The sequence below is a fragment of the Xenopus laevis genome, chromosome 9_10L (assembly GCF_017654675.1).
Source record: "Xenopus laevis strain J_2021 chromosome 9_10L, Xenopus_laevis_v10.1, whole genome shotgun sequence".
Taxonomy (NCBI): domain Eukaryota; kingdom Metazoa; phylum Chordata; class Amphibia; order Anura; family Pipidae; genus Xenopus; species Xenopus laevis.
The window spans coordinates 51,228,363-51,243,417 of NC_054387.1; the positions used below are offsets into that span (position 1 = coordinate 51,228,363).

Consider the following 15,055-nt stretch of genomic DNA (forward strand, 5'->3'; position numbering starts at 1 on the left):
TTGCACATCCTATCTATTTACCCAGTTTTTATTTTTATACTGAACAATTCCTTTATGGATTAGACTAACTTTACTATGTAACAAGATCCAATACCTTATTTAGCAATGAGTAAAATAAGAAAGCTTGGCTTAAACAGAGCAATCAAAACCACTGAAATGTTACAATATGTAAGTAGAGCACAATCCCACCACCCCTAGACTCTCTGTAATCACCCCTGCAAGGATTCGGTAGAACACAGATTAACTGCAAAGCATGAAGCGGAGCTAAACAAAGAGGTGCTTGTTTTTGACAAAGTCACTTCCAACTAGGGTTACCACCATTTTTGGAAAAAATAAACCGGCCTTCCTATATATTTAGATTTTTTTCCCTATTAAAGGGGACCCGTCACCCAAAAAAATTATTAAAAATCCTATTTTATCAGATTGTTCAAGCAAAATGAACTTTAATTACACTATATAAATTATTTGAATCTGGTTTCCTTCAGTCTGGGATTTCAAAATGATAGCAAGCAGGCAGGAGCCATTTTGTGGACACTATTATTAAGGCAAGTCTTGTATCATCTCAGAATCTTGTTTGTGCACCAGAATGGGGGAGCTGATGTCCATCCCCATGTCCTGGTCACACAGTTATATGGTTAAGAGAACTGGGGAAATGTGGGAAGAGCAGTGACATCTAAGAAGTGCTGAATTGAAAGTGAAAGTAATTGTCTGCCCTGCCTCTATGCCACGGGCATAGAGGAGGGGCAGACAATATTTGATTGACAGCTGAGATGTTTAAATGAGCTTACAACAGCTACGAATGCTTAAATAAAAAATAGAAATTGGATTTCATGCTTAATTTGAAAAGGACTCTTATTATACAGATTTTTGTGTCTGGGTGACGGGTCCACTTTAATAACATTGGGTTCAAGCATAATTTTTACCGGTCAGGCCGGCAAAATACAGGCCTGGTGGCAACCCTACTTCCAGCTGAGCACTGGCTGCTTGCCCCAAGCTGAACCACCTCTCCAGGCCCAGTATGTACTCTCTTATTTCAGGGGAAGGACAGAGGCTGCAATAAGGAGATGGGAGTCTGGGCCCTGTTATTGGGTCTGGCTGGGCCGCAAGGGAAATTATAGAGGAAAAAGTAGGCCAGCATGTACCAAGGCATCATTTGTTCTGCCCAGGGGGATGCATTCAGAGTGTACAGTACACCAAGGAACATCAATTTGCATTCATAAATGAGCCCTTCATGTTCTAGGTGCCTATGTAGACTCTTTACAGACCCTGGACCATTGCATTGTACTTGGCCCAATCGGGCTGCAACAGTAACAGCTACAGAAAGCAGCACCAGCAGTATCAGTGACAGGCAACACTCTCCTTCATTGCCATATTTTAATGCCCAAGAGGGACCGATTGTTTCTGTCAAAAGGAAAAACAGCTCAGAAAGAATGGAAAGAGCCCCCCAGGGTATTGTAGTATTTAGCACAATGTCCCTGCTCTTTTATCCCCTTCACTTATTAGTTCTTGTCTCACGGCACTTAACTCTGAAAATATGCACTCGTCTGGCGTGTCGGAAGGGGCTCAGATTTCTCCACTGTCAAATATGATTTCTGCCCAACACAGCACCTATAGGGGATATTGAATGACTTTATTCATTGGTTTCTAATACCGGGAATATGGCACAGAGAGAAACAAGCGGCAGGTGATTCCTGCAAACAGGAGCTTCCACTCTATGTGGGTGTCTTACAAAAGGTAATCCATGGAGAGGCTCATAGGGCTGGGGGTATTGAAGAGTAATAGTAGTAAATACATTATCCTATCATTGCAAGGTGATGCTTGGATCCAAATATGAAGTTATCAGAACCAAACTCCTTATATACACCTACATACATCCACAGCACTACTATTCTCAGTTCTGTCAGGAACTGTCCATTCATCCATGTCCTGCTCAGACACAAGCAGCGTGGTTCATATCAATCATTAGCACATATTACTGTTCCACCATGACATCTGGGGGGAGGAAAAGATTCCAGGACCAAAACACAGAGTGAATCACCACTATGGCATTTCAGCAATCCTTCCTGCACAGCATCAGCCCAAGGTCTTAGCACAGATATCCATGTGAGTGAGCACTGGGGTCCAAACTGCTCTCTTCAATCTGGGAAATTTGCTGCCAAGGCCCATTTAATATGTTAGATTTCTCACAGTCTGACTCTTACCCAGAATCCAACCACATGCACTGGAGAAAAGCATATTAAGTGCCTGGAAATCTAACTTTGGAGGGATAACATGACACTGATATATTCAATGGGATATTGTGAGAGAAACTAAAAGATTGTATATTATGGGTCAGGCATCCCTAAGTCCATAACAAGGTTACAGATAAAAACATTAGAAACACTGGGGCAACAGCCATCCTGCTATAGTCGTGAGAAAACCAAAAATAGTTGTGAGTCCCTCCAAAAATCAATCAGTGTTATAAAAAGTACAAAAGTTTATTAAGACATGGTAACAGCGGACTAACACATTTCATGCCTGTTGGGGCACTTACTCATAGGCTAATGGGTATACCCCCGTACAATTATTATATAGGGGCATGACCATGATCAGGGTACAATGTATTACAACCAATCACCAAGTGAGAGTCCAAAATGCCAATTTAACCATTTGAAAACCTAATTTACATACCAGATTCTCACATAGAGTTACATATTGCTTACACAAAACCAAATACAAAAAGAATAGAAGGGATGGAATGGAATGAAATAATAAACAAATTTCAGATATGTAGAAAAGTTGTTATACACATATACAACAATTGTACTGAATATTCACATAATAAATGAAATATATAATACAAAAATCCTTTTGCAAGATTCCGGCGATAGGGAAAACTCAAGTATAATCACATTTTTTCATAAAGTACAGATCAAAGAAGGATGGAATTTATTCTTACAGTAGAATATCTAATGCTTCTGGGCTGAGTTATACACTCACTTATGTAAATATATAGCAGGTGGAAAAGGAAAAAAAATCCCAAGAGAAAGATGTATAGATATAAAACATGTGACATCGAAGTCACTATTGAGACCAAGGGGCTTCCTCATTTGTAGATGAAAGATCCACTTTGTTTCTAAGCAGAGTAATTTAGGTAGAATGTCTCCACCCCGTTTCCCCCTTGTCACTTTATCTATACCTATAGCGATAAGTTTGGTGGTATCTCCATCATTGCAATCATGAAAATGTTTAGCTACCTGTGAGTCCAAACTCCCTTTCTTTATATCCAGAATGTGTTCTCTAATGTGATTTTTTAATGAACGAGATGTTTGGCCTACGTATTGGATATGACAGGTACTGCACTCCAATAGATAGACCACGTAGGGTGTATTGCAGTTTATATACAATTTGATATGGTATTCACCACCTGTGACACTGGAAATTAACATTTTGGTTTTTTTGTGCGCAGGTGATACATTTAGTTGCCCCGCATTTAAACATGCCTTTTATATTGAGCCATCCTGAGTTTTTTGTTTTAGGAATTTTAGGCCAGCTGATTCCCTATTGTGCATGTACGGCGAGACACGGTTTTGTAACTATTATCTAAATTTGCATCAAGTATAGGGTCAGATCCTGCTATAGTTCCAGGGGTACCTAGGGTACAAATAAGCTCTCACCCTAAATGGCCTTCAGGCTGGGCCCCCTTAGCTCATAACAAGGTTACAGATATATAGAAACATTGGGGTAACAGTCACCCTGCTATAGTTCCAGGGGTACCCAGGGCACAAATAAGCACTCACCCCAAATCTTACCCTAACTGACTATCAGGCTGGGCCTCCATAGCTCATAACAAGGTTATATATAAATAGAAACATTGGGCTAAGAGTCACCCTGATATAGTTCCAGGGGTACCCAGGGTACAAATAAGCATTCATCCCAAATCTCACCCTAACTGGCTGTCAGGCTGGGCCCCTTAGCTCATAACAAGGTTACAGATATATAGAAACATTGGGGTAACAGTCACCCTGCTATAGTTCCAGGGGTACCCAGGGCACAAATAAGCACTCACCCCAAATCTCAACCTAACTGGCCGTCAGGCTGTGCCCCCTTAACTCATAAGGTAACAGATACAAAATCAGCCATACTGATACATTAAACACAACTTAGGGATCTTTTTCTTTCCTATTGCAGAAGGACAGAGCAAAAATCTGTAGGTTTTCTCTGTATGGGCAGAAGAAGGGGAGTAGCAAGAGGCAGGAGATGGTGTAAGACGGACAGCAGCACATGTGCAGGGGCCTCACATCTTATTGCTGCTCCCTGGGAGGAACATTAAGAGCGGGAGACTAGCAGGCAACCGCTTCAAAGGCCGAGAGTCGGACTGCAGAAGTTGCACCTGTTTCCAACCTGTAACACTTAATCCGGGACCCATTTAAAGGGGATTGGCAAGGCCAGTTAATGGTAAATCCAGGCAGGTAGGGTTGCACACGCTTACACAGCAGCCTGCGTGACTTCCCACGGGTTGCCTGAGGGTTTGTACTGTACGACATCTCTAGGGGGGGATTGTGATATTTTTTATGAAGTGCAGCTAACAAAACGCATGTGGGGTTATAGCATATTACATTGCCAGCCCAGTAGGTTTATAAGAATGGGTCCAGCTGAAAAAGAAAATATCAGGAAAGTTCATTCTGCATCCTTGCCAAGATTTTTTATTTGTATATCACGTCATATGAGCACCCGTTCCATAAGAACCTTCCGTTCAATATTTCCTTACTCTTAAATGTAAAATAAGCTTTTTCGGGTAAAGGGCAACCAGGATCTTGGCCATAAAGCTATGGGCCAAGTAGGTACTTTGTTAAAGCTGATAAGCATGCTGTAATCCATTCCCATCAAGATTACTGCAACCATGGGCTTACTGGTGATCTCAACCCTAATGCAGCTGTGAAAATCCTCCTGTCAAACAATAAGAAACTACATTTCTACTTTTCACCCTCAATATGACCTCCTCCAACGTGGCTATGTTAATGGAAGTCAACTGTTGGTACTCTACAATGTTCAATCAGAGGTAGAACACTTGATAATTATTAATACAATGTCTGTGGGGTAACTTGTCCATGCCTTACCTTTTCAGTAGCCTAAAGGGGTAAGTACTACACAAGAACCTGACTAAATCAAGACTATAGAACAACCTATACTTAGATGAAATAACGAGAGCAGCTCCTTATTGTCAGGTTTTCTGGTGGGCCCTAGGAGGCCCAAAACCACCAATGACCAGAGAGAGAAATCAAGGGGTTACTAATGCAATTGAAAAGTGTGAATCAGTAATTTGAAGGTGAACTTCTGTAAGAGCTCTGGAGAAGTGGCCATTCTGTCTCCAGATCCAGGTTTCTTTAGAGCTACACAGACTGGTAAAATGCTTATGGTCTTAGTATTTGCTGACAAGAGACTGAAGAGTGCACTTGAATGAATGCCCCACCTGTTAAACTTGTATGGAAACAAAACTAAGAGCATCTAATTTTGAAGATCAGAGGGGTGTGTGCATTGCGTTACCTCTCCCTGACTGCAAAGATTTCCACATACTTTCAGGATTTAAGTAGCAATGGCTAAATATTGGTTTGAACCAATTAATTTTGCAGAAGGATAAAGCAATTGTTTCACTGACATTCTGTGTTTGTATAATATACATAAAAATCTCTGTGACTTCTGTAATATCCTTGAACTTGTACTACAGTAGGGGTACATTATACTTTAGAACAGCAGTCCCCACGACAGGCTGTGAGTAGGGATGGACGAATTTTTTCACCTTGTTTCGCCGCCCATAGACTTGTATGGCGGCGTGCGTCAAAAAAACATTTTTTTTTGACGCCCATAGACTTTAATGGGTGTCGGGACATTTCGCCGGCGGCAAAATTTTGGAAAAACGAAACGGGTCAAATTCGCCCATCCCTAGCCGTGGGCTGTGCTGAACTGGGCCGCCTCTGGTCCCAGCTACAGTCTATAATAGCTGCAAAAACAATGAAAGGGGCCCTAATTACCGCAATCCAGCTCCCTGACGCACCGTTGCCATGACAACAGTTGTGTGAATCCCAAGTAGCTTTCTACTGATAGCGATAGGCATGAAAATACTGTTTGGACAGTTTTTTTGGCAAGCCTGAAATGCACCCACGTATCTACATCCCCCAGTCCTCGTAAAAATGGTCTGGCTTGAAACTGGCCCGTGGAGCAAAAAAAAGTTGGGGGCCGCTGCTTAAAAATACATGAGTAGTACTCAGAGCTATAATACATTAGACTTTTACTATCCGTATAACATATATATATATATATATATATATATAATACACAAAAGCCATGAATATCTTGTAAATTATATTCTTATAAACCGTGAGTTCTGATGTCATCAGTTATAAACGGTGAGTTCTGATGTCATTTCTGTCACATGACTCACTGAAACGTGTGTATTATAATAAATAAAGTACCCCCAGTTGCAAAATATGAGGATATTAGAAGTTACCTCAGAGTTCCATGACCTTTATAATATTTATATATATATATATATATATATATATATATATATATACATACACACACACACACACACACACACACACACACACACACTGTATGTAGGGTTACCTGTGTGAGCAGCTGTTCCTGAGTCAGGCTGTTAATCCATCTTGTATATCGCTCTGTGGCCCCTTCTGGGATCCTCCGTACCTGACATCCAATAATCTGTAGACAGAAAGGGATTAGGGGTTATGCCTGGAAAAACGAAACGGGTCAAATTGGCCCATCCCTAGCCGTGGGCTGTGCTGAACTGGGCCGCCTCTGGTCCCAGCTACAGTCTATAATAGCTGCAAAAACAATGAAAGGGGCCCTAATTACCGCAATCCAGTTCCCTGACGCACCGTTGCCATGACAACAGTTGTGTGAATCCCAAGTAGCTTTCTACTGATAGCGATAGGCATGAAAATACTGTTTGGACAGTTTTTTTGGCAAGCCTGAAATGCACCCACGTATCTACATCCCCCAGTCCTCGTAAAAATGGTCTGGCTTGAAACTGGCCCGTGGAGCAAAAAAAAGTTGGGGGCCGCTGCTTAAAAATACATGAGTAGTACTCAGAGCTATATAGAGTTGCATAAGAAGTAATCTAATTAGTGAGACTGGCACACTGTGCCAATGAGTTGGTTAAATGGCATTATTAAAGTTCATAGCAGTGACATACACTATTTCATGTCTTATAATTAACCCTAAAGAATCATTATACAGATTAACAAAATTACTGCATGGTGCCACTTTTTAGAAATGCAATTCCCAGCATCCTTAGGAAATCATATAAGAGAGATTACAAATCATAAGACTATGAGTTTGTGCCAACATGGTTTTATGCGTAATAGATCTTGCCAGACTAACTTAATTTCTTTTTATGAGAAGGTAAGCAGGGACCTAGATTCTGGGATGACAGTGGATGAGATTTACTTAGACTTTGCTAAAGCATTTGATACAGTGCAACACAGAAGATTACTGATTGAATTAAGGAATGTTTGTACCTGTATAGAGAACTGGCTAAAAGATAGACTACAAAGAGTGGTGGTAAAAAAAAAAAATTCTAATTGGACCAGTGTTGTTAGCGGAGTACCGCAGGGTTCTGTACTAGGTCCCTTGCTTTTCAACTTGTTTATTAATGACCCGGAGGTGGGCATAGAAAGTACTGTTTCTATTTTTGCAGATGATACTAAATTGTGCAGAACTGTAGGTTCCATGCAGGATGCTGCCACTTTGCATAGTGATTTGTCTAAGTTGGAAAACTGGGCAGCAAACTGGAAAATGAGGTTCAATGTTGATAAATGCAAGGCAAAAATTATATAAATACAAGTTATACACTAAATGGCAGTGTGTTGGAAATTTCCTTAAAGTGATACTGACACTAAAAATCTTATTTCAAAATATTAATCTACATGAAAAGTTACCTATGGGTCAAACCCAGGAGGCTCTCCCCTGGTTCTCCTACTTCCAGTTGAGACAGGCCACCAATGCCCATTTTCAAGGGAACACCATGAACCTTACAGCTTCTAAGATAGAATCAGCCCTTAGAGGCACCACCACCACAACCATAGCCATACTCACTTCTCCTAGCTGACAATTAAACCTTCATTTAATAGAGGGGGTATAGCCTGGAGTAGAGACATCCAAAAGTTGGAGGAGTTGGAAGTTGGAAGACCCAAAAAAGATGGCGTACGTGAACTCCCAAGGCCAGATCTGCACAGAGGGGTAAGTAAAAAATTAGGGGCATTTGGCCAGGTGGCAATCAGGCTGTGGGGGAGGAGGGAGGTTGGTCTACGCAGGGTAGGGGGTAGGGGTTTTTTCTAGTATGGGTTTGTTGATGGCTGATTCTGTTAATGCTTTTAAGAGTGGCTTGGACGATTTATTGGACAGACATAATATCAAAGGCTATTGTGATACTAAACTTTATAGTTATAGATATGGATGTATGTAAATTGTGTGAAGGTAAGGAGGGTTTGTGTATGGATGCTGGGTTTTCATTTGGAGGGGTTGAACTAGATGGACTGTCTTTTCTCAACCAGATTTAACAATGTAACTATGTAATGGGTGGAGTTCCTTAATGGTATAAGGACTTCACTTGAACAGACTAAAAGAAACCAGTGACCTTTTCCAGTTTGTCACCTGTTGGTTTCCATAATGAAGCCCATCAGAGGGTTTGCTGGGTAGGTTCCGGAGAGACAGGCTTGGGGTACAGTCGTTTCATTACAATACATCGGTATTGACATCTGCCAGAATTGGGAAAGTTTCATGGAACATGAAACATGAGAATTGTCCCTGGCACAGATCAAGGCTTGTGGCTCTATTCATGTTAGACCAATGAAACTGTTACACAAAGACCTGACTTGACCCATCTCACACAGAAGAACTGAGCGGTACAATGGTTCATTGCCCACCATGACCATTTCCAGGGATAAAATCCTGCAGTTCTTGACTGGTGTGAGAAGCAACTATTCTATCCACTGACTCTTTGTATGATAAACGTATCCCCATTGGTTCTGCTTATTCCTTTCCAGTGATGCCCAACCGGTACCCAAAACCTAAAGACTCCTGTAACACTAGTTGATTGTCTTGGGGACAAGTTGCCTGCCCATAACGTATGGCGTTATCATTTGTTCCTTATAGAACAATCTGCAAGACTGATAACTTTTGGGGCACAGTCCTTGTAAAACTGTGGGCTCCTAGATGCAGTGCCTGCCATTACACTTCTAACTCCAACATATGCTGTGGTGCTGTCCAACTGGCACTTGGATTGGGATAAGTATCATGTCAAGTCTAAAAATACTGAGACTGTGCTCTTTAAACATAACAGGGTGGCACTAACTCTGTCCATTTTGAATAGGTATGGTTATCTCAGAGTTTTCTCCATACACACCACTAAATCCCAAATAAGCACTAGTAAGAAAAACAACCCCAAGTTCTGGTAATGTCCTCAAATTTACACAGGAGAAGAAAAACAGGGAACACCCAAAGCAAAACAGAGAAAGTCTTGGTTCATATTTCTGTGTTCTGTTTCCTTCCTAATTTTTATTTACTTAGTGCCTCCCTCATCCATACACGTGAGCTGCACTGCTGTGTTCCCGTCTGCCCCTAATAGCACTCCTATTTAGCATTCTAAAGGGCACAGTCACATTACAATTAACTTGTATGATGCACTAAGTGACATTCCAAGATAGTGTGCAATTGTTTCTGTACCAAAGGTTTAATAGCACAGATACAGCCATAAATTCAGTGCCATATACCTGATGTGCAGCCAACTGCGCCCCCAGTACTGCTAGTTTAACAGCACAGATACAGTAATAAATATACATATATAAACAAAAAATAATGGGGATGGAAAGCTGATCACAGGCACCAGCAAAGTGGGATCCTGGCACTATTAACAACCATCAATAAATCAACAAAGCAAAAAGATGTTATATGCACCTAAAACTGAAATATATCCCCCCATCCTTCCCACCGAAAAAAATATTTCTAACCAACATAATGGCTTGGATGCCTCCCAGGACTGGTTTTTGGCGGAACACAAACAGCAGCTGCTTCCATATCAAAGCAAATCCCTGCCCACCGTCTCCCCCACTGAACCTGAGAAACAGCCAGAGACAAAAACATTAATACATCTCTCATTAACATGTCAGTTACGGACTGAGAGTGCACGTAGCATAATGCAGGGTGCACCCCAGGATTTACACGGAATAAAAGGCATATTTACATTGGGAGGTTTATGACATCTAACCCCCTTGTGGCATTTTAACTTATACATATAATACTCTGGCACTGATCCTGAATGACATTAGTACACTTTGGACCTAGAAAGGACTGACCCATAAACATGTCACTGATATTAGTAAACTTTGGGTCTAGGAGGGACTGACCCATAAACATGTCACTGACATTAGTACACTTTGGACCTAGAAAGGACTGACCCATAAACATGTCACTGATATTAGTACACTTTGGGTCTAGGAAGGACTGACCCATAAACATGTCACTGACATTAGTACACTTTGGGTCTAGGAGGGACTGACCCATAAACATGTCACTGACATTGGTTCACTTTGGGTCTAGGAAGGACTGACCCATAAACATGTCACTGACATTAGTACACTTTGGGCCTAGGAGAGACTGACCCATAAACATGTCACTGACATTAGTTCACTTTGGGTCTAGGAAGGACTGACCCATAAACATGTCACTGACATTAGTACACTTTGGGCCTAGGAGAGACTGACCCATAAACATGTCACTGACATTAGTACACTTTGGGCCTAGGAAGGACTGACCCATAAACATGTCACTGATATTAGTACACTTTGGGTCTAGGAATGACTGACCCATAAACATGTCACTGACATTAGTACACTTTGGGCCTAGGAAGGACTGGCCCATAAACATGTCACTGACATTAGTAAACTTTGGGCCTAGGAAGCACTGACCCATAAACATGTCACTGACATTAGTACACTTTGGACCTAGAAAGGACTGACCCATAAACATGTCACTGACATTAGTACACTTTGGGCCTAGGAAGGACTGACCCATAAACATGTCACTGACATTAGTACACTTTGGGCCTAGGAAGGACTGACCCATAAACATGTCACTGACATTAGTACACTTTGGGTCTAGGAAGGACTGACCCATAAACATGTCACTTACATTAGTACAGTTTGGGCCTAGGAGGGACTGACCCATAAACATGTCACTGACATTAGTACACTTTGGGTCTAGGAAGGACTGACCCATAAACATGTCACTGACATTAGTACACTTTGGGCCTAGGAAGGACTGACCCATAAACATGTCACTTACATTAATACACTTTGGTTCTGGGGGGGGGGGGGAGTTTACTGTTGAGACAGTAAGGACACAAGACACCTCCTTGTTGGACCCAGTACCAATACACAATTAAAGAAGCTAATTAAAACCCTAATGCATCACTGATCTGTGCAGAAAATACCATTAAGGCCTGATTCCTACATCCTGTATGTGGCGCCCAAAAAGTGACCAGAGAATGAGCTGCACCGGAGCGGAACAGTTTCAGGAGCGGCTCTGCTGAATATAAAGTGGATCTAATTAAGGGCGGCACAATTTGGCCAACTCTATAACAATGCAATTAAGGCCGCTTCGGTCCTGATTAGCTGTTTGACGCGGTCAGTTCTGAATACAAGGAGAATGTCTCTTGCGCTGCAGTCAGGTTGAACAGACCCATGGACTGGTGCCAGCCTGTGTCTGGTGCCAAGTACAATCAGCTGCTGGTTGAGGCCAAGCACCCCGTGCCAGAGTAAAGGCAATTACAGACAGTAACCAGAGTATCCTGGGAGGCAGGGGATAAAGTGAGTGAGTGCATGTAAGCAGCACCTTGGGAAGTGTGAATCTGCTGCCGTCATAATTACATTCCTTACTCGCTGGAATAACTGGGTCCAATTCTGCCCACCTTTGTGTCCACACATCACTGTGCTGCAGACGATTTCCAGTCTTACGTTCCCATTCCTGGTTCCTGACAAAATTATACTAATTATAGAGAATTTAATCTAAAATTTCATTATTTACCGGTAGGTGTGTCCAGCTCGCTGCACTGTACAATTGCCAGTGCTCATGTGGTGCCACTGGTATAACGGACCTGATTTATACACAGACCCAAGGCTGAAGAGAACCAGCACAAGCAGTTCTATTAGACTGGAGTAAAACAGTGTCAGGTATACTGTGCTGCCTGTGCCGTTCAGACAATATCTGACAAAACTGCTCATATGCCAACCAGACTTTTTTGGGGTCTCAGTTACTCTCTTCTCGCTCTCTGTCTCAGGAAATTCGCAGTTAGTCGCACTTCTTACATATTTCCTGTTATCAAATTCGCACTCATGTTTTAAAAAATTGCTGAAAATTAAAGTGTTCTTTTAGCAGGCGCAGTGCCAGCAGGACATTCCAGCACATGCATAATAAAGAGAAATCACTGATGGCAGCCAGTATATACAAATATACAGGACAGAGCTTTGCATATAACGCAGGTGCAGTTCCCGAACATACAGCCAGGGGCAGCATTTTTATCCTCTTGCCGACATTACAAAAGGCTGTCTGGTTTCTAGGGTCAGCAACCATGGCAAACAGAAACAATATTTTACTCTGATGCTAGAAATGTTATATTTAAAGGAGCTTAACAACCCTTTCCTATTGTTATTCCAACCACTGCTAGGTTGCTAGACTAAGGGGGACCCTAACAACCAAAATGAATACATAAAGACAAGCAACAAATGGTTGTGGATTATTACCATAACAATTTTAAGGTGTCCATCCCCTTTATCACTTATCTTTTCTATTCAGATGGTCTACTTCTCAGCACCGAGGCTCACATTCAGCCTGATTATTAGGACCATGGCACAATAGCAACCAGTTTAAATTGCAAGCTCAGGGGTTGTTTTTTCGCTTGTCATCAAAGTAACTGCATTAATTACCACCAGACTGACAGTGACAAAAGTTTTCAGGTTCTCCTAGGTCATTTCATTCACTTGTGTGTGAGGAAAGAACTATGGTGGAGCGCAGGTAGTGTGTTAGGACCTTTAATAAATGATGTCAATATGTGCACTAACTGCGGCCATTTTTGGCAGCCCTAAAGGCTGACTGGAGAACAGAGAAAGTGCAGAATGAAGGATTAAATCTTCCTTTTTGTCCTAGTAAATGAGATGGGAAAGTGACGAAGAGTTGTAAAGGGAAAGTAAACAGGGGTGGTGCAAGTCTGATCCTACAGAGAAGCTCCCAGGGATATGGGGATCCCGGGAAGATCACACCTTCTTATGTGGCGTGAATGTGGAACCCTCAAAATGGGGCAAACTGCCTGCTAACACAGTGATTCCCTGAATCTGCCGTCCCTCCTGCAGCTGCGCTCATGGGCCACTTGCAATCCAGAGAGAACCAGTTCTGATATTTTGCTGTACTACCAACCCAGGGCACTAACCCCTTCCATTTCTGGCTGGAATGCTATTGTCTTCACTCATTTGTACATCTACTACACTCACAGTACAGGAGGACTGGTCAGACAGCTAAAGAACTCATGTACCCATAAACCAACATCCTCCAACTGCCTTTAGTAGTCCATAACAGTTCAGTTCAGTTCAGCGCATTCTTTGCGCTCATATACTTGGTTATTAGACCCCCCTTTATTAATTCCAAGGCACCAATGTATGGCAGGCTGTGGGGCATAAGCCTAACATAGGTGGGTGCAGAATAGCAGGGTGCATAAGGCAAGTCTCTACACTCCCATAGCCTGCAGCCATACACACGTACAGCTGTTGTGGTTTGCAAACATAAAATAGTTACAAACTTGGTGCATGCATGTGCAAAAACCTTTTAAACCAAAGGGCATTGCGTGCAGACCAGTGGTGTAACTAGATTTTACTGGGCCCCATAGCAAATTTATTTTAGGGCCCCAAAATATCCAGATATCCAGAGGTTGTCCTGTTTTACAAATATATATTGAAATTGCTTATCAAGTAGGGCTTCATAGGGCTCCCTATACCTCCTGGGCCTAGGGTTGCCACCTTTTCTGGAAAAAAAATACCTGCCTTCCTATATATTTATCTTTTTCCCCCTATTAATAACATTGGGATCAACCATCGTGCCCCTATACCTTCTGGGCCCCCATGCAGCCACAGGGTCAGCTTCCTCTGTAGATATGTCCCGGAGCAGGTGGCAGAAAGCAAAGCAAACCATTGGCCACAATACGTAGTGATAGGAATTTGGACAACATGTTGCACAAGCAATACAGACCTGCAGGTGACACCTACATAACCGCCTGTCAGTCAAACGTTCTGTATAACTAGCAAAGCATGAAGGTCATTCTCTCTCAGAGAGTGGCCCCAGGGCCTGGCAATGAGTTCATAGTGATAGCTAGGCATGATGGGAATTGCAGTTGAGTAAGGGTCCATTTCTAGACATCATTTGGACATAGAGAACAAGAGACAGTAGAGGCATAAAATAGCTGGCCCTGTGTAGAACAGATCAGTGGCATGAACCAGTATTTGGCTATGAATGGGCGGCTTTTCACCAATACGTCTCATCCCCCCTGACCCGTTACATTGCCTGGATAGACACAGTAGGATAGGGGATCTGGGTGCATTTTTTGAGAGCACAAAAAGTTCTTTAGAAAGAGAACGCCATGATTCAGAGAATGAGGTTTCACGCATGAAGGGAAGTTTCAGCATGTTCTCATTTTTATTGTTATTAGAATTCTAATTGAGTCATTACTGTTCTCTCTGTGCATTATTTATATGGGGATAAAAACAGGAACCAAACTTAATATAATTTATATTACTGCTTGAAAAAATGTGCAACATCTAGAAGTGTGGTTTTATAGCACAGTATTCTGTTGCAGTGGAACAGATCCTGATACCCACTGTAAACAGCAGTCCTAACCGGTCCTGCTTTATGGCTGAGATTCTAGCTATCTTTATAACAGAGCATTCTGTCACAGTCACACAGATCCTATCTGATACCCACAGCAGTCCTGCCCTGCTTTATGGCTGAA

At 42.1% G+C, this 15,055-nt stretch overlaps 1 protein-coding gene across 1 annotated transcript in view; it reads right to left on the minus strand.

The window, feature by feature from the left end:
- LOC108701172 (UDP-GlcNAc:betaGal beta-1,3-N-acetylglucosaminyltransferase-like protein 1) overlaps positions 1–15,055 on the minus strand; it is a 120,998-nt gene that overhangs the window by 61,832 nt on the left and 44,111 nt on the right. The window contains exon 7 of the mRNA XM_041577036.1: positions 6,610–6,705. Within this exon, the coding sequence (XP_041432970.1) occupies positions 6,610–6,705 (96 nt within the window). The remainder of the gene's footprint in view (positions 1–6,609; positions 6,706–15,055) is intronic.